Below are 18,414 nucleotides of genomic sequence, written 5' to 3' on the forward strand. Positions count from 1 at the left end.
CTGTGAGTAAAGATGGATCTCTTCCTAGTGGGAAACGCAACAACCTCACCGATATCCCTTTTTGCTTCGCCAAGTTGTGGAGGACGAAAGACAGCCTCGCATATGCGGACATGACGGCTGATGAAGAAAGACACCCTGTGGAATAAGGCTTTAAAAGCTCTCTCTTATTCATAATCTATATGTGTAACATTATTTTATCTAATTCTGAAAACGGGAAACAATATATTTTCTTGCCATTCTTTTGTTCAGAAATATACATTCTTAGTATTTTTTTTTTTAGGAGCCCTGGAAACTATATATGCATTGCGGGCCTAATTAAGGCAAATGCCTTTTTCTTTGCACCATAAACGCGACTTTGAGGAGGTTGAACCAAATGGAAAAACATTTTTTAGCGATTATATCTTCAGTTTCCATGTCATTTTCTGTAGATCAGTCCTGATTCCTATCGTATTGAACGTTCGTTATCCACAACATACCTTTTCGACCTTGTTTTAAAGCCAGGCCCAGGTCTGACCCCAAACATACGATACAATAGAATGGGGCCTATTATTTATGTCAAATTTCTAGGGTCTATTTTTTTCATTGTTGTTACTTAGTAATATAACAAATGTGTTATGTGTATATTCTCGATAATAATAAAGTGGTGGGACATCACTAAAATACAAAGACAATTAAGTTTTATATATCTTTTTGTGTTAGTAAATATGAGTGGATTAAAAAGAAAATAAATGTGACAGCAAAAAAAGGAAAATAATTGATTTAGAATAATTGTCATCTAGGTTAAATTTTTTTTTTTTCATAGACATTCTTTCACGCCTCTTCCGCCTGCCTCGTACGAGTTACAAAGCAAAATATTGAACAACATTTGTTTGATTGGCTTGGCTTCTCATATCAGGTACCAAAGTCTCAAATTTTGATTTTAGTTTTAATTTTGTTCTTGATTTCTTGTCATCAACAATCAACATGATAGATAACAAGTCACAATATTTTGTTTAACCATGTTTTTATGTTTTACAGTTTTTGAACAATTATGTCAAAATATGAAAATAGAGCTAAGGGCCTCATTTTTATATTTCGTATTGGACCATGAATATTTCAGGACCGGTTCTGTTTAAAGCATATCACCAACTACTTACAAGTAAATATGTAATTTTTTAAAAAGTAGTAATATTTATATTAATTAATCCATAATCTGAAAAGGTTTAATGGATTACAGCAAATGAATCGAGTGAAAAAATGGAATTAACTGATCATAATTACCGATTAACCCACTTTAAGAAAAAAAAAACCTACAACAAAAGACAGAGGACACGACCATTCCAAGCAGGCGCCACCACCTCTCATCTCCTGACCACCAGCAACAGCGGTACAGGCACTCCTCAAATTTCTCCCGCTCAAGCAACACCATCTCGACAGCAACTCTTTAAGACATCGGGGAGCGCGACCTGTATAAATCATCCAGCGATACGCCGAGGTTGTTGAGGTGCTGAGATAAGCAACCACAACTGACACGCTGGGAGTCTGGGACCGTATGTATAAAATCTCATTTCCTAGCCAGTAAGGCAATAACCACCCAAAGAAGAGAGCCGGGAAATGTCTCGAGTGTTGAACAACAAAAAATGATTAGAGACTACATAAACATGCGCTGTTCCTTTGATCCTACATATATGGTATGATACATACTATAGTAAAGCCTAAAAATACTTTTTTTCTAGGAAAAAAACCTATAAATTACATATTATTAAGATATCTTGTACTCTTAGTCACTCCGTTAATAATGTGTAGTATCAATACTATTAAAAGTGAAAGAGTTTTAATAAATCTACTTTAAAATGTTGTTTGGACTCTTTCATTAACTAATAATATTTTGGTCTTACTTTGATTTGGACACACAATATGTTACCTTAAATTTTTCTAACAATTATTTAGTCAAAGCTTTTATTTATTGGACTCATATCTTTTTGTAAACGAAAGATTATACCATATATATACGACCACATAAATTTGGTTCACGAAAATATAATATCACGTACACTTTATTATACTATTCTCTAAATATGTCTCATTAACTTCATAATTAAGATACATTTAAAAATTATATATTATGTTAGTTTTATTTTATTGATAAATAAAAATTTAATATTTAAGATAAGTTTAAAATTATCAAAAACCCAACAAATCTTTTTGTTTACTGCTCAACAAAAAACCTATAAATATGTACTGTTAAATTAGCCAGAAACCTCTCAAATAAATATTAAGTTTCACCAATTGAACAAATGTAACTTTTATAAAATCCACAAAAATATAATGAAAGGTAAGATTTGGGCATTCGGGTTTTCGGATCAAATATAAATCGGTTTCTTTCATGTCCAAGTTCTTTGGATCTTGGACATTTATATCCAACTAGGTATTTGATTTTTTTTTGTTCAGATCGGTTCCTTTTAGTTTCAGGTCAGTTTGTAATTTGTAATTTGGCTACGTAATGAGTTTAGCTCGATTCGAGTATTTAGGACAAAAATATCTAAAGAGTCCGAAAAGTCAAAAAAATCAAGCACGAGAATACTCAAAATCAAACAAATACCAGAAATAACTAAATATCTAAAAGACCAAAATCTTACGCGAGAACCAAAAATATCCAATATTTTAAATATATTTTTAAATTTTGAAATTTTACCCAAAACTTGAAACTATAACAGAAAACGCGAATCCAAAATTTACAATAATATTTTTATACTTAGAACATATATGAATTACTCAAATATGCATAATATGAACAAAATATTCTAGGTATTTTGGGTACTCGGAGTCCAACAGAGACCCGCAGGTCCAAAAAAAATTAATAGGTACTTTTTTTCAATCCTGAACCTCAACCTGTATATCGTATTGATTTGGTTCGTTTATCAAATTTAGGTAAAATTTTTATACTTAAGAAAGAATTACATAAAAGTATATATAAAAAATCTTGAATAAACTTATTCATAAGTTATATAATTTTAAACAAATATATGTATTCGATATAATACGATTTTATAACATAATAATACACAATATACTTAAAATACTATTTCATATCAAACTTCGTATTTAATCCATAAAACATGCGCTTTCGAAGCACAGATCAAAATCTAGTTTTCTGTGTTTTTTATGACCAAGCTATGTTTTTTCACTATCCTTGGACAATAATAACTCAATGATATATTCTTTAAAAGAAAAGTGACTAATTTTTGCTGTAATAAAAATACATTTTGACTTCTTTAAGAGTTTTGTAGTGCCACCAAGATTCTGAGAAGACGAATTATATCCATGTTAAGTGGAGTAATTGATTGCTTAATTAATGATTGAACTACATAACATGACCAAATTAAATTAAGCTACAAATCAGGAAGCCTGTGGTCCAATCATCCAACTAAAAAAAAACTAGCTTGTTATCGACTTGGTTATCGTGTAAACCAGTTTAATTCGGTGTAGGAGCAATTTCGACTTGGTTATCGTGTGATCATAACTTGCCGGTTGTTTTGGGACGGACACGTGTGTTGATTTTGTATCACGTGACCCCATCACAACTAACTTTAAATTCGATACTGATTCTCATGTAACTGTTGTGCTTTCTTTCCATCTAATAGTTTATGTTTCCAAAAAGATATGAATAACATTATTAGACCACCCGCAACGGAGTAACATCACCAGTCCTTAGCGCTTAATCTTAGACAAATACACATATAATAATAATATTTTGCTTAATAAAACTAAGGACTGTAACGTAGCTAAGGAATTTTAGGACTTGATCCTTATGTTAAAATTTCCCTACATAGTACTCCATATGTTTCATTTTAAATATAGTTGTAAAATAAAATTTTATTTTAAAATAATTATTTTCTGTTTCATATTACATGTCATTTTAACATTTATTCTTATTACAAAAAGAGTGTCATTTTAAAAATTTAATGCAATTTTTAATTTAATATTAATCACAAATACATTAATTTTATAAATAATTTTATTTATCTTAAATACCATTGGTTGAATACGTACAATTAATAAAAGCTTAAATGCTTTTTAGTCATTTTTTTACTTTGTATAAAAAATATCAAAGTGACATTCTTTATGAAACGGATGAGTATCGTTTTAAAACTTTAATGTAAAATTTATTAAATATATACTATAATTTATTTTATAATGGTTAAAATATGATTAAATTTATAAGTAAAAATGTTTTTATTTTGAAAATATGCAAAATTAAATATTCTTTAATCTCTATGCATAAACCTAAAACGAAAATTAATATAAAACGTAAATGAATAATATTTTCAAACATTAATATTTTAGGTATAGAGAAAGAAAGTATGAGTTAATTTTTTCTATAGAATATCTTAATTCGATCTTTTGAGTAAGCTAATCATAGGAGTTGAGCTGTAGTTCAAAACCCAGAAGCCTTTAAAAGCAAGTCTTACTCAGTGCTAAATGGCGTAGAATCCGGTTTAATCTTCAATGGTTGAAACTAATTCCGGGTTTGATTTTATTCGGTTATCGTGATTTGTGTACTTAATTATTTAAATTAATCCAGGTGAATAATTAGCCAAATTTTTTTTTTTTTTTTTTTGTCAAACGAATAATTAGCCAAATAAAAAACAGAACAAAAAGGCTACGCCTGTACTGTCTCTTCTCCGTCTGTCTGTCTTCACCATTTCGTAAATTCTCAAACTTTACAAACAGAGAGAGATCCTTACATATACTTCGCTACCTTTCTGAAAACCCAAATCCTCCGATCTCCGATCAGGATCATTTTTTTTTCCGGTGGCTTCCCGAGACTTCTTGGTTTCGGGGGAGAAGATGGCATTTCCGTAAAAACCAGTGATGAAATTGGTAGCTGAGGTGTGGAGGTGGAGCGTGAGGCTGCTGACGACGAAGATTTCGCCTCCTCAGCTCAACGGTGGGGGAAACAAGAGCGGGCTATGGAGGTGGAGATCTTTCCCGGGTCAGCCCAAGAGAACGGTAATGTGGACATCGGTTTGTGGGTTCATGCTCTTCACCTTAGGTGTCATCTCTCTCTTCACCGGTCACGTTGTCTCTCACCTCGAGTGGTATTCTCAGCAACTAAGCAAAAGGAGCTTACTGGCAGTGCCGGTCCTGACATGGCAAAGACCATAAGCAATTTTTCAAAAACTTGGTCTATTCTGTATTATATGTAACTAAAGTAACATATATATATCAATGATTTGTTCTAAAAAGGCTGATTGTTTCAAAAAAAATTGGTGGGCTGGAAGCTGGTGCTTGTTGTGCTTCCCATCAGGGCCGCTACTGCTTACTGGTACGCTTTCTAAAATTGCAGCTTTCAGCTTTACTTGATTCTAGTCTTTTTTTTTGTTCTAACTGAGTTCTTGAAATTGGATGTTCTCAGGATATGAGCCGTAGGGAGCCAATTGATGTATGGAAGTCGAAGTATTCGAAGTTCTTCTATGGATGCAGTGAAAGAGGAAGGAACTTACCACGTAAGTGTCAGAAAGTGAAAGTTTAGTTGATTTTGGATTCTAGTAGTAAAAGTTTGTAACTTTATTGATCTGATAGCAAGTTTGGCTCTACCCTTTTTTTTTTAAATTTGGTTAAAATCACAATTTGGTTCATGGCAATACTAATTTGGGAATCTGTTGATGTACAAGTACATTAGACTTTGAACATTTCGTCTCACATTTGTTTTTTTCATCTTGTTTTGGGGATATGCAGCTGCTGTCCAGGACCACTCGTCTAATGGTTATTTGCTGATTGCGGCTAGTGGAGGTCTGAACCAGCAAAGAACAGGAGTAAGTGATATGCTCAATAGAGTATGCATATAGTTATGGTTCTCATTGAGACCTGCTTTTTTAGCGTTACATGTGTTTGAAACTAAATGTTCTTTTTATGAGACAGATAACAGATGCAGTAGTTGTAGCACGGATTCTTAATGCTACTTTAGTTGTACCTGAGTTGGATCACCATTCTTATTGGAAAGATGATAGGTAAATTTTAGCTAGTTTTTGCCAATTGAACATGTTGCTCTTATCATGCATTATCTGAATTTGTTTTTGTTTTCTGTGTAGTGACTTTAATGACATTTTTGATGTTAACTGGTTCATCTCTTCCCTTACAAAAGATGTGACTATAGTAAAGAGAGTTCCTGACAGAGTCATGCGCTCCATGGAGAAGCCTCCTTATACCATGCGTGTCCCACGAAAGTCTACTCCTGAGTATTATCTCGACCAAGTTTTGCCAATTCTCTCGAGAAGACATGTAAGACTATTTCACCTAAGAATCAAATTTCTTTTTTTGTTACCTCATTGAGTAGAACAATATGTATGCCTCAGTTTCAGTCTTGTATGTTAATGGTTCTTTAAATATTGCAGGTTTTGCAATTGACAAAGTTTGACTACAGACTAGCAAATGAGCTAGACGAAGACATGCAAAAGTTGCGCTGCAGGGTCAACTATAATGCTTTAAGATTCACAAAGCGCATACAATCAGTTGGAATGAAAGTGGTCAAGAGGATGAGAAAGATGGCCAAACGTTTTATAGCTGTCCACTTGAGGTTTGAACCAGACATGCTAGCCTTTTCTGGTTGTGACTTTGGCGGTGGCGAAAAAGAGCGAGCTGAGCTAGCAGAAATAAGAAAACGATGGGACACTTTGCCTGTGAGTGATCCTTTTTATTGTCTTTAAAGTTGTTTGGAGTTGCAATATCTCACTAGGTAATCACTGCAGGATCTGGACCCTCTGGAGGAAAGAAAGCGTGGGAAATGCCCTCTTACACCTCATGAAGTGGGCTTAATGCTGCGCGCTCTTGGTTTTGCTAACAACACATACATCTATGTTGCCTCTGGAGAGATATATGGTGGTGAGAAGACACTGAGACCACTCAGAGATCTGTTTCCAAACTTTTACACCAAGGAAATGCTTGCCAATGATGAGCTCAAGCCTTTGCTTCCCTTTTCTTCACGTCTTGCCGCTATTGATTACATAGTCAGCGACGAAAGTGACGTATTTATCACTAATAATAATGGAAACATGGCCAAGATTCTTGCTGGCCGAAGGTAACAACAAACCTCTCTACGACTTCTTGTGTATATAACACATGAGACATGAGAATGATCACTTGTGAGTATGTTATTTACAGGAGGTACATGGGGCATAAGAGGACCATAAGGCCTAATGCAAAGAAGCTCAGTGCTTTGTTTATGGACCGAGAGAAGATGGAGTGGCACACTTTCGCTAAGAAAGTTAAATCTTGTCAGCGAGGATTCATGGGTGATCCTGATGAGTTCAAACCAGGACGTGGTGAGTTCCATGAGTACCCGCAGTCTTGCATTTGTCAGAGACCCTTTTCTTACGACAAACACTCAACGGAGGAGGATGAAGAAGAAGATATACTAGAAGAGGTGCACAACAACACCAGACCTGGATATGGTCATTTGTCTTCAGCAGACAGTGAGCGGGACGAAGTTTTCCCTGATTAGTAAATTTGTTTTCAGCAGACAGTGCAGGTCGCTGGATTTTACTGTTACCAGGTAGGTTAAAATCCAAACCAAACTTTGAAGGAGAATATTAACATACAACAGTAGAAATCTACATTATGTAATAAGAAAAGTGGCAATGTTGTTTCAGCTGTTGTATGGAGATTGATCAATCAACACATGTAGAGGAGAAAGAGGTATAGGAGCTTGCCAGGTAGTTGCTTGTTGCTTCAAGTGTTTATAGATACTTCTATCGAATAGGCATACATAGAACCCACCTCTCTCTCTTTCCTTCTGATTTTGTGACACCACCTAAACTATGTATTGTCTTGTATTTGTCTTATGTTATTACCTCAAATCTAGGTTTTTTTTCTTTTTTTAAACCAGTTGTCTTTTTGTATTCCCTAATTGTAAAATCAAGTTTTTTCCCTGATGAGTTTTTTTGTTTGTATTTCATTTTAGAATCAAAGAAAAATTATTTGGATCTGTAATCAACTCAGTTTGATTATTTTATTTTGGTCTAGTCTTAAGATTGCCCAATTTTGATGAAAATTATTGGAATTACATTCAAATGTGTCTTGTCTATGTTCCCAATCCAGCCTCTGTGTTCTTCAAAGTTAAACAACAACGGCCCAGCGTTTTGGCTAAACCTCTCATTAGAACAGAGGTTTACACCTGGATTAAACCAAACAACACTCCAAACTTCTCGGCCTACCACTCTACAACAAAGCGTAATCACCAACACACTAAGCGTCTAACATATCAACACGTGTCAATATTCACACGTGGACTACTACAATTGGTGGTATCTCAGAATCACAGATCCACCTCAGCATTTGATTTTTATTAAACACCTTTGATAACTCTCTTCTCCGTTAATATATACACTCTCTCGTCTCCGTTTGTTCACTTTAGTTTTCTCGAGAAAACCTCTGAATCTGCAAATCGATCTCCGCCGTAGAATGCGATCGGAGCTCGGAAACTGGTATGTAGCTTTCGCCTCACACTCTCGAATCACTGATGATCGCATCAAACTATCTTAGATTTAACTCACACGCCCTGATTACAATCTCTCTCCGTGCATTCGAAAGTTTCCACGAATGTTCCTGATAACATTGCTTAATCTTAACGTTTCTTCTTCGATTTCATTAGTTTTACTCTGCGTTGGTAGTACTTAGTCTATTCTAGAGCTGATTAATCGTGTATCTTATCGGCCGTGATCGATTTAGATTCGAAATCGAATCGTAGTTCTTTTTGGGGATTTGCTCTGTTTCTAGGGTTATTGACTCGTTTTTTGTTATCCTGCAGAGGAAGTGCGGCTCTAATCTCGGTGTTTTAGTTAACGATAGGAACATGAGGAAGAAGATGTGTACCGTGATAGTGTTGCTCTTGTCATTGCTCTCTGTACTCCCTCTTCCATCGGAATCAGCTGTTGCAAGCGTAGATCTAGGTTCAGAATGGGTGAAAGTCGCTGTAGTTAACATCAAACGTGGGCAGAGTCCGATCTCTGTAGCCATCAACGAGATGTCCAAGAGGAAATCCCCAAGTTTGGTGGCGTTCCACTCCGGTGACAGGTTACTAGGCGAGGAAGCTGCAGGGATCACGGCTCGTTACCCTAATAAAGTTTATTCACAGCTTCGGGACATGGTTGGGAAGCCTTTCAAGCATGTCAAGGATTTTATCGACTCTGTGTACTTGCCGTTTGATATCGTTGAGGATTCTAGAGGAGCGGTTGGTGTTAAGATTGATGATGGGACGACTGTTTACTCGGTGGAGGAGTTGTTGGCTATGATCTTGGGGTATGGGTCTGACTTAGCTGAGTTCCATGCGAAGATCCCGGTGAAGGATATGGTTGTTTCGGTTCCACCTTACTTTGGGCAAGCGGAGAGACGGGGTTTGATCCAGGCTTCTCAGTTGGCTGGGGTTAATGTTCTGTCCCTGGTTCATGAGCATTCCGGTGCAGCTTTGCAGTATGGGATTGATAAGGATTTCGCGAATGCGTCGAGACATGTTATATTTTATGACATGGGTTCGAGTAGTACATATGCTGCCCTTGTCTATTACTCTGCTTACAATGAGAAGGAGTTTGGCAAGACTGTTTCTGTCAATCAATTTCAGGTAAATTATGGTCTTAATATACAGTTTTGTTTTTGAGTATGTGTGACATAAGCTCCGTTTTATCATGTTAATTTTTTCAGTTTGGTCTCAGTTGGTAATGAGTTAGATGTAATTATTTGAATGTAGGTCAAGGATGTTAGATGGGACTCGGGACTTGGAGGACAGAGTATGGAGATGCGCTTGGTAGAGTACTTTGCAGATGAGTTTAACAAGCAGCTGGGTAATGGAGTTGATGTGAGGAAGTTCCCTAAAGCAATGGCTAAATTAAAGAAACAAGTCAAACGTACAAAGGAAATTTTGAGTGCAAACACTGGGGCTCCAATATCTGTTGAATCTCTCCATGATGATCGTGATTTCAGGTATAACTAAATTATATCAAGATTTCCGTATTTTTCCAGCTCGCCGAACCTTGTGATGCGCATTGAATTCTAACTTGCGTTTTCTTTCAGGAGCACAATTTCCCGTGAGAAGTTTGAGGAACTCTGTAAAGATCTTTGGGAAAGGTCTCTTACACCTTTAAAAGATATTCTCAAGCATTCAGGTTTGAAGATGGATGATATATATGCAGTAGAGCTAATAGGAGGAGCTACTAGAGTCCCCAAACTACAGGTAAACTTTCATGCTCTTGAAGCAAATCAATTCGATTTCTACATCCAAAGGTGTTGGATTATTCGCTTTTGATCTGATTTTCCCTCTCTTTATAATTACAGAGCACGATACAGGAATTTATTGGGAAGCAAGATCTAGACAAACATCTGGATGCTGATGAGGCTATTGTCCTCGGCTCAGCGCTACATGCTGCTAACTTGAGCGATGGAATCAAATTGAAACGTAGGCTAGGTATAGTTGATGGTTCCCCATATGGATTTCTAGTTGAGTTGGAAGGTCCTAATGTCAAGAAAGATGAGAGCACAAAGCAACAACTCGTACCACGGATGAAAAAGCTACCCAGCAAGGTACATTATTACATTCACAACCTTTTGAAGCTTAGCACTGTGTTGTATGTCTTGTAATAATTCTATGTACCTGATTCTTTCACAGATGTTCAGAACATTTGTCCTTGACAAAGATTTTGACGTGTCACTTGCTTATGAGTCCGAGGATATCCTACCCCCAGGAATTACCTCCCCGGTGTTTGCGCAGTATTCTGTTTCTGGTTTGACGGATGCAACTGAGAAGTAAGAGCTTACAGTTTGCATTTTTTATTGATGATTTCCGTTTACAGAGAACAATGGTTTTCCAATAAATAAAACTTTTTGATCTTGACAGATATTCTTCCCGGAATCTGTCAGCACCTATCAAGGCAAATCTGCATTTCTCTCTAAGTAGAAGTGGGGTTCTCAGTCTAGATCGGGGAGACGCTGTCATTGAAATCACAGAATGGGTAGAAGTTCCAAAGAAGAACGTGACTATCGAGAGTAACACAACCTCAACAACAGGCAATGCGTCTACTGGAGCTGCCTCTGACGAGAATTCACAAGAAAATAAAGAGGAACTACAAGCTGATGCTGGAAACAGCACTGCTGAAGAACCAGCTGTGGTAGACCTGGGGACAGAAAAAAAGCTGAAAAAGCGGACATTTAGGATTCCTCTGAAGGTGTGTATTCTGGCTTACTGTTTCCAAGATTTTCTTAATAACTATCATCACCACTAACCAATTATCTTCGAATATATGACTTGTAGGTAGTTGAGAAAACTGTTGGACCTGGAGCACCTTTTACGAAAGAGTCTCTTGCTGAAGCTAAGACAAAATTAGAAGCCTTGGACAAGAAAGATAAGGAAAGAAGAAGAACGGCCGAGTTAAAGAACAACCTTGAATCTTATATATATGCTACCAAAGAGAAGGTGAGTGTTCTTTATATAGATCCCTATATCCATTACATCACTGTTCTTTTGCTGCTATATAGTCTTCGTTTTCTCTACACTATATTGTCTCTAGCTGCCATTCTTCTCAATACTCAATGCTTTGGTTTTATTTTGGTTTAACAGCTAGAAACACCTGAATTTGAAAAGATTTCCACCCAAGAAGAGCGCAAGGCGTTTGTTGAGAAGCTTGATGAGGCAAGTATCAATTTTATTTTGAACTATATGTATACCATTTCATTGAGTTCCCATGATGAGTGCAAGCGTGTGACATTGAGTGGGTGTCTGGTGTGCTTCAGGTGCAAGATTGGCTTTACATGGACGGTGAGGATGCTAATGCCACAGAGTTTCAGGAGCGGCTTGACTCACTAAAAGCCATTGGCAGTCCCATATCTTTGCGGTTTGTTCTCTGCTCATAATATTTTGATTGAACGGGAGCTTGCTTGCTAAAAGAGTATTCTTATAAAACATTTGATACATTTTTGTACAGATCGGATGAGCTTACAGCACGACCCGTAGCAGTTGAATACGCTCAAAAATACCTAACCGAAGTGAAGGAGGTACGCTGACTGACATTACATGACTTGGCAGTTTTCTTATGATAGAGCTAACAGAGTTGAGTTTTTGCGCAGATCATAAAAGAGTGGGAGACGAACAAAACTTGGCTTCCAAAAGAAAAAATCAACGAGGTTGTTTTGCTCATCTAAGTGAAAGGACATAGCTCTCTTTAATAATTGTTGGTGAGCTGCTGCTAAAATTGCGTTAATTCTGATTCAGGTCTCAAAGGAAGCAGAGAAAGTAAAAAGCTGGTTGGAGAAGAATGAAGCTGAGCAGAAAAAGTGAGCGTTGCTTCATTTACTTACCTCTTAACGTCTTTAAAATTAGAGGGAGTTAACATGACAAAACTCTTGTCACAGGACTGCTCTGTGGAGCAAGCCAGTGTTCACGTCAGATGAAGTGTACGCCAAAGTATTTACTCTGCAAGACAAGGTACACGAAACGAGTTTGATAAATAATTAAAGTCACAAAAAGGAATTTTCATTTAATTTGGGGATTAAAATAAAAATATATATACACAGGTGACGAAGGTGAATAGGATTCCAAAGCCGAAGCCAAAGATAGAGAAACCAACAAAGAAGGAGAATGCAACGGAGGAAAAATCAAAAGGCTCAGAAGACTCCACCAATTCTACTGAATCTGAAGCTGCCGCCAAAGAAGAAGAGGGCCACGACGAGCTTTGATTAACATTAAATACATAATAATAGAGTTTTTCCATTGAGCTTAACTTTTGTGTGTTTAAGTGTCAAATAGGAGGGTTGGTTAGTAAAAGCCAAGCTGAACTGAGCTGAGCAAAAGGATTTGATTCCTTTCTCAACTTCTTTCATCATATCAAGTTTTGGTCTCTTTTCTCTTCTTTCAATTGAAACCTTAAAAATAGTTGGGCTTTATTATTCACAAAGAAGAGAGCAACTTTAACTAATAACTACTATGGATTTCTACATTGGCTGTTTCTCTGAAATTTTAAGTAAAAGGATTTGATTCCTCTCAAAAGATATGATCTCAAGAGAACAGAACAAGAAAGAAGTAGATTATCAAGAACCGGATAAAGAGAAACAAGATTTTATAAACTTATGCTTCTTAAGAGCAGCTCAGGTTCTCTTAGAGATGGCTATCACGTTGAACTTGAGCGTGTCAGGATTTTCTCAATAATCTTCTTTATCACTTCCGCCTAGGGGTGTTTAATCCGGATATCGGTTCGGTTTCGATTTTTTCGGTTTTTCAGTATTTGGTTAGTAAAATATAACTACCATTCTAAATCCATATTTACTTCGGTTCGGTTCATATACCATCGGTTTTTGGTTTATTCGGTTCAAAACATAATTATTTAGTTTGGGATCATATTATATAAATTTTAGAGTCATATTGTCATCTAGTCATTTACTAAAAATATATTATATTTTCAAATAAAAGAAAAAAATAAAATAAAAACGCTTATACCTTCAGATGAAATAATCAAATCCAAAATTAAAATCAAAGCTCGAAATATTGAAAAAAAAAAAAGAAAAGTATGAAAGAAAAGTTTTATCACTATTCCATATTTAGTGTTCATCAAAATCATATTTCTTCGAGTGAAGCTCTGTTCGTTTATAAATAAGAAAAAAATTGTGAATAATTTTTTCTAATTATTATCCATCAAAATTATAACATTCACTTCAATTTAATCAATGCTAAAAGAAGAGCAACTATTATGTTCTATAAGCTTTTTTATTTTTATTTTAAGCCTATACAACCAAATTATCCAACACACAACATAAACTGAACCTTTCACCACTTGTAATTTTTTTCATTACTATTTAATGATATTAACATTCTTAGCAAAAAAAAAATGATATTTGAGTTGTGCTTTGGATATTTTTGAGTTTTTTGAATTTTATATATTTAAGTTTTGATCGGATTCAGAAACATCAGGATCTCTGCATCTATTTTTATAATTGCTCCAAAAAAATTATATAATTAAAATCGGGCAATTTTACGGTTTAGTTCGGTTTAATTTTGGTGAATTTACAAATGCGCAGAGAGAGAGAGGAAGGAACAAAAGAGAGTCGCCTGACCGGAGAGAGAAGTGAAGTCTAGATCTCTCTTCTTCTACAACCAAGGTTGGTCCGTCACCGGCGAAAGGCGGAAATCCTCTTCTCCGACGTTATAATGCCGGTAAAATTTCCTCGTTTGAGAGTGTAAAAATCTAGATCTCAGATTATATTATTACTTCCCAGCTTTGTTTTAGCTGATCCCGACTCGTCTTCTCGCAGTTCAAGACGGTGATGGAAGTGGAGCCTCCGAGTCTGCTACGTTACTTGATCGGATCGGCGGTGATGATGATCGGCGTCGTATTACCACTCGGTTACATGATGTTCCGCAACAAGCGCGTCCCTTCCTCGTCTTCCTACTCTAAACAGACGTAGGTCTGCTTTTCCCCTTCACTTCTCATCTAAGATCTGAAACTGGAGTCAGTTGTATTGTGTTTCTTCCTTGTGGTTGTTTTTTTTTTATAAGCTAAGTTTATTGAATTAAGTCAGTGAAATGAATTAGAATAGTGCCCCTTCTATTTAAGAGACGTAAATAAATTGCTTAGATACTGAAAGGTTCAGTTTACGTTGGGTGTTGGATCGAATTCAGCTGGCGAATCCATGGTGTTTTATCAGAAATTAATTATAGTTGCTCTTCGTTAGGTGTTTATAATCTTCATTGATTGGTACTAGTAAAAATCTGATACGCATCTTTACTTTGCAGGAACAAAGTTTTGATTTAGAAAGCTTAGAGACTGCAGTGAATTCAAACTGGATTGACAAGGATGATGACATATTGAGTGATATGGACATGATTGTTCTTGTTTCTGACATGGGATTGTAAAAGATCTTTCGATATTAGATTTAAATAAATCAAGAAATGTGAGGTCCTTTTTCTCGTTAATCTTCTTTGTTTGATTCTATTTGTGCAACATAACCATTTCTCTTTGGTTGAAAGATTGTATAAGATTTTTTAAGTTTAGTGGATAATGCCATGTACGCATTCCTGTTTCCACTGATACATTAACGTAACAACAAATGTTTTAAGAACAGTACTGAATATGCAGTAAACTCGCGGTCTTGACAATGGAATAATGCGTTTTTATCCATAATAGATAATATCGAAGCTTTTGTTGAGGTTTGAGAGAAGGATGATCAACGTTCGTATTGGGTTGAATATGAAGGAACATATTCTCAAGTGATCTATGAAAAGTGGACAAGGGAAGTGAATACAAAGTGTTTTCTCAAAAACAGTAATTCGAACGCAATTGTATAGTCTCCAAAAACACAAAGTCAACAACATGCGAGAAATAAACGAGAAGAAGATGATAGAACAAAAGGCAAATTAACGGTAACGACGAAGGGAGAGAGAGTTGTTCTTCTTCCACGTAGCTCTGCGAGACGGGCGGTTCTTGTGGTTTCTGTGACCCTTTCCGCGCAGTCCTCTGTTCTTCTTTCCCTCCGATGTAAGTCCCCTGAGCTCACGGTGTTTGTGCACCGGGTTACAGATCCAGTTGATCCTCGGGTCATTACGCACAGCGTTGTGTGCCGGGTCAACCAAGATGATCTCGTAGTACTTGTACGTCGAATCCTAATTTCAAGAACTTGAACAAGTTAACATCTACCACCAGAATAGAGACTAGTCATGAATGTTAAGAGAGTGAGAGAGATAGAACCTCGTTGAGCCAGTAGGAGTTGACGACTCTTAGACCGCCCAGTTTCCTTCCAGCACGCTCCTCAGCAACAGAACGCTTGCTCCTCTGGAACTTGAGTTGAGTAACTCCCTGGTTTGTGGGTTTACCATACACAATACCCTTTGGCACTGGCCTCTTTCTTCCACCACGTCTCACACGTACACGGTACACCACAAAGCCCTAACATAGATTAACATCCCAACTAGATAAGTAAATAAATGTTGTGACTAAAGCAACGAGAATATTATAACACTCTTAACAGTTAGAACAAGAGTCACATTTTCAGACAGCATAACTAAACAAAAGACTATGGATTAGGGCACAACTAGTCACCTGCTTGGCCTTGTAACCCAAACGGCGAGCCTTGTCGGGACGAGTAGGCCTGACGAGACGGACAATGGAAGGCTGCTGTCTGTACTCCCAGCACCTCACCCTCTGCACAAACCTCATCACATCGGATTGTTTCTTCCTCCATAGCTCAGACACATACTTGTACGCACCTAGTGTTCACCAAAAAATCATTAGGCTACCAAGTGTTCGCAATAACAGATCCATAGAACATACATCATTTGAACAGAAACATTGATGCTAAAAAAAGAAAAGAGGAATAATGGATCTAAACGAAGGACGAGAAGAACGAGTTACCCATTTTCGAAGAGCCGCAAACCACCGGCGCAAGGTAGGAATTGTCACTGATTTAAAGTAAGGAACTTAGGGTTTTTAAATCCAGTAAAGCACTGAAAAAATAAATTGGGCAGATAATTATATAAATAAAAAGCCCATTACCCATTTATAATGGGCTTCAAGTTATCACCAGATTTCTAAGATACATTATTTCATTTCGCTTCTCTCGATTATAAGATGCATCTTTCAAGTTTCAACATGATACATACGGTCTATAATAGAATCATCAAGTGTTTTTACTTCATTAAGGAGGATACGGTTCATATTCGTCACCAAAAGTGCATTCTGAAGTTTTCATCAATAATATCATAGTTTGTAAAAGTACACGAGAGGAGGAAATAAATAACATTTTTATAGTTTGTTATTCTTATAAGACTTTCGAAAGATCAGTCCACGAATCGTTGAGGCACCAAAAGTCCCTCCGCGGGGAATTCTAGGCTTAGGTGCAAATGACTTACGTGCAACACATGAAGTCGAGCAAGTAATGTCTATGTCCAATGGGTTACGAAGTGAACAGTCCACGAATCGATGAGGCTATATACTACGAGTGCGTACCCGTAATTAGTCATCGCTGATAACTTCGTCTTGCCGTTCAGCGAGTTGCTTGATTGGTCTGCGTTCTCTGTGGTTGTGCCGGAGAAGGAGATTCCACGGCTTAAGGAGATACTATTGGAGATTCCAATGAGGAGATATCTGAAGATGCAGATGAACGTAAAGATGGTTCAGAAACATTTCTTGTGGAGCACTAAACCTAGAAGATACGATGTGTTTCATATGATACTTCACTCCATTTGGTTTAACCTTCTAAATCAGAACCAAACTTCTTCTGATCATGTTCCTGATTCCTGACATCATCCTTAATTATGTCTCTACATATATTTGCATAAATTTGAAGTCTCATCTCTTAAAGCCAATATTGAATGTTAATGGACTTAATAGATGGCCTAGATAACCATCTGCCACAAGTAGAGAATATAATACATTTGAACATCATATCCAGACAAACGAAAATGCTCTTAGGAATCGGAGGGACTTTTGGTGCCACGATATTGGTAATATATTATTATTTTAAACACTTGCATGATTTTATTATGACATAAAGATTACAAAGTCGCAGTGTAATACAGAATTAAGAAAGCAAGGTACATAGTTATAATATAAGTAGGACACATCTCCATGAATCCCCTGCTTCGCTAGTTTATCTGCCAACTGATTTAAGTTTCTGTTTGTCCATTTATATTGGTAATATATTTATAAATGGGGAATATATTACGAAAAGGTAGTTAATAAAAGGTGGCTAATATCGTTTGTAAATGATTTATATTTTAAAATCTAAGATGGTTAATGTGGCTTGTAATAGTATTTTACAAAACCCACTTTTTTAATGTTGGATATTAAAAATATAAATATATTAGAAACGATACAAACAAAAATGTAGATATATTTTTGTAATATATTCTCCACCTATAAACTTTAATATATTATAAGCGATATTTACAGATATATCTACAACCTACTTTATAGACTATATGTTAATCGATGTTGTAGAACAAAGAAAAAAATCTAGCATAGAGAATTATTCTATAAATTTAACATGTCATGTATATTAATTTAAATAATGCAAGTCGCTATCTTAGGTATATAATATATGTATATATCATAAAGGACATGGCGATTGTAATTTATAAATGATGCTCCTCAAATTCAATTTTTTTTTGTCATCCTCCTCAAATTCAATTTAAATTGATTACTTGGCATTAATGATGATTGGTTAAGAAATTAATAACACATGTTTCTGCATTCTATACAACGATTGGACAAATATGAATATTATAACTAAAATACATATATTTAAGAAAATCAAACAACTTGTTCTTTATTTTTGGTCATCAAACAATTCTGCTTACAATATTATTCCGACGGTAGTTAAAAGATCCATCAAATTTTCTCATTGTACTCCACCATTTATCAAAATTTTCAGACTTAAAACATGGAAAGACATATGCTT

General features: G+C 35.9%; 4 protein-coding genes and 1 long non-coding RNA gene across 9 annotated transcripts; 3 read left to right on the forward strand and 2 right to left on the reverse strand.

The window, feature by feature from the left end:
• Positions 1 to 4,854: 4,854 nt before the first annotated feature.
• On the forward strand, positions 4,855 to 7,971 carry LOC103860877 (O-fucosyltransferase 29). 4 transcript variants are annotated; one of them, XM_033288875.1, is made up of 9 exons: positions 4,855 to 5,115; positions 5,399 to 5,489; positions 5,722 to 5,798; positions 5,905 to 5,993; positions 6,075 to 6,264; positions 6,378 to 6,662; positions 6,732 to 7,060; positions 7,144 to 7,534; positions 7,610 to 7,971. In XM_033288875.1, exons 1-8 carry the CDS (start codon positions 4,855 to 4,857, stop codon positions 7,481 to 7,483), a joined length of 1,662 nt encoding a protein of 553 aa, XP_033144766.1. In that variant the 3' UTR covers positions 7,484 to 7,534; positions 7,610 to 7,971. The 4 variants fall into 4 exon arrangements, with proteins under 4 accessions (XP_033144766.1, XP_018512553.1, XP_009136801.1 ...); XM_018657037.2 differs by having other exon boundaries at positions 7,615 to 7,971; XM_009138553.3 differs by having other exon boundaries at positions 7,632 to 7,971.
• On the reverse strand, positions 5,703 to 6,093 carry LOC117133030. Its single transcript, XR_004456864.1, has 2 exons — positions 5,882 to 6,093; positions 5,703 to 5,850 (listed from the first exon to the last, which is right to left on the reverse strand). It is a non-coding gene; the product is annotated as an uncharacterized LOC117133030 (long non-coding RNA).
• Positions 7,972 to 8,318: 347 nt separating the features above from the next.
• Positions 8,319 to 12,962, forward strand: LOC103860878 (heat shock 70 kDa protein 17). Its single transcript, XM_009138554.3, has 15 exons — positions 8,319 to 8,465; positions 8,789 to 9,598; positions 9,725 to 9,957; positions 10,048 to 10,207; positions 10,309 to 10,554; positions 10,640 to 10,776; positions 10,868 to 11,195; positions 11,282 to 11,443; positions 11,588 to 11,659; positions 11,761 to 11,861; positions 11,952 to 12,021; positions 12,094 to 12,150; positions 12,239 to 12,300; positions 12,379 to 12,451; positions 12,541 to 12,962. Exons 2-15 carry the CDS (start codon positions 8,834 to 8,836, stop codon positions 12,700 to 12,702), a joined length of 2,628 nt encoding a protein of 875 aa, XP_009136802.1. The 5' UTR covers positions 8,319 to 8,465; positions 8,789 to 8,833; the 3' UTR covers positions 12,703 to 12,962.
• Positions 12,963 to 13,894: 932 nt separating this feature from the next.
• Positions 13,895 to 15,027, forward strand: LOC103860879. 2 transcript variants are annotated; one of them, XM_009138556.3, is made up of 3 exons: positions 13,895 to 14,173; positions 14,272 to 14,424; positions 14,753 to 15,027. In XM_009138556.3, exons 1-2 carry the CDS (start codon positions 14,168 to 14,170, stop codon positions 14,422 to 14,424), a joined length of 159 nt encoding a protein of 52 aa, XP_009136804.1. In that variant the 5' UTR covers positions 13,895 to 14,167; the 3' UTR covers positions 14,753 to 15,027. The 2 variants fall into 2 exon arrangements, with proteins under 2 accessions (XP_009136804.1, XP_009136803.1); XM_009138555.3 differs by having other exon boundaries at positions 13,917 to 14,173; positions 14,272 to 14,420; positions 14,753 to 15,018.
• Positions 15,028 to 15,195: 168 nt separating this feature from the next.
• LOC103860880 (60S ribosomal protein L15-1) lies at positions 15,196 to 16,547 on the reverse strand. Its single transcript, XM_009138558.3, has 4 exons — positions 16,368 to 16,547; positions 16,056 to 16,222; positions 15,705 to 15,902; positions 15,196 to 15,619 (listed from the first exon to the last, which is right to left on the reverse strand). Exons 1-4 carry the CDS (start codon positions 16,369 to 16,371, stop codon positions 15,374 to 15,376), a joined length of 615 nt encoding a protein of 204 aa, XP_009136806.2. The 5' UTR covers positions 16,372 to 16,547; the 3' UTR covers positions 15,196 to 15,373.
• Between the last annotated feature and the right edge of the window lie 1,867 nt (positions 16,548 to 18,414).

Source organism: Brassica rapa, chromosome A03 (assembly GCF_000309985.2).
Source record: "Brassica rapa cultivar Chiifu-401-42 chromosome A03, CAAS_Brap_v3.01, whole genome shotgun sequence".
Lineage (NCBI taxonomy): Eukaryota > Viridiplantae > Streptophyta > Magnoliopsida > Brassicales > Brassicaceae > Brassica > Brassica rapa.

Coding starts and splice junctions, on each gene's coding strand:
- LOC103860877 (XM_033288875.1), top strand. CDS start 4,855: ATGAAATTGGTAGCTGAGGTGTGGAGGTGGAGCGTGAGGCTGCTGACG. Junction 5,490..5,721: donor AAGAGGAAGGAACTTACCAC/GTAAGTGTCAGA, acceptor GGGGATATGCAG/CTGCTGTCCAGGACCACTCG. Junction 5,799..5,904: donor TGAACCAGCAAAGAACAGGA/GTAAGTGATATG, acceptor TTTATGAGACAG/ATAACAGATGCAGTAGTTGT.
- LOC103860878 (XM_009138554.3), top strand. CDS start 8,834: ATGAGGAAGAAGATGTGTACCGTGATAGTGTTGCTCTTGTCATTGCTC. Junction 12,151..12,238: donor CAAAAGAAAAAATCAACGAG/GTTGTTTTGCTC, acceptor ATTCTGATTCAG/GTCTCAAAGGAAGCAGAGAA. Junction 12,452..12,540: donor TATTTACTCTGCAAGACAAG/GTACACGAAACG, acceptor ATATATACACAG/GTGACGAAGGTGAATAGGAT.
- LOC103860880 (XM_009138558.3), bottom strand. Junction 15,903..16,055: donor TGGGTTACAAGGCCAAGCAG/GTGACTAGTTGT, acceptor AATCTATGTTAG/GGCTTTGTGGTGTACCGTGT. Junction 15,620..15,704: donor ACTCCTACTGGCTCAACGAG/GTTCTATCTCTC, acceptor TCTTGAAATTAG/GATTCGACGTACAAGTACTA.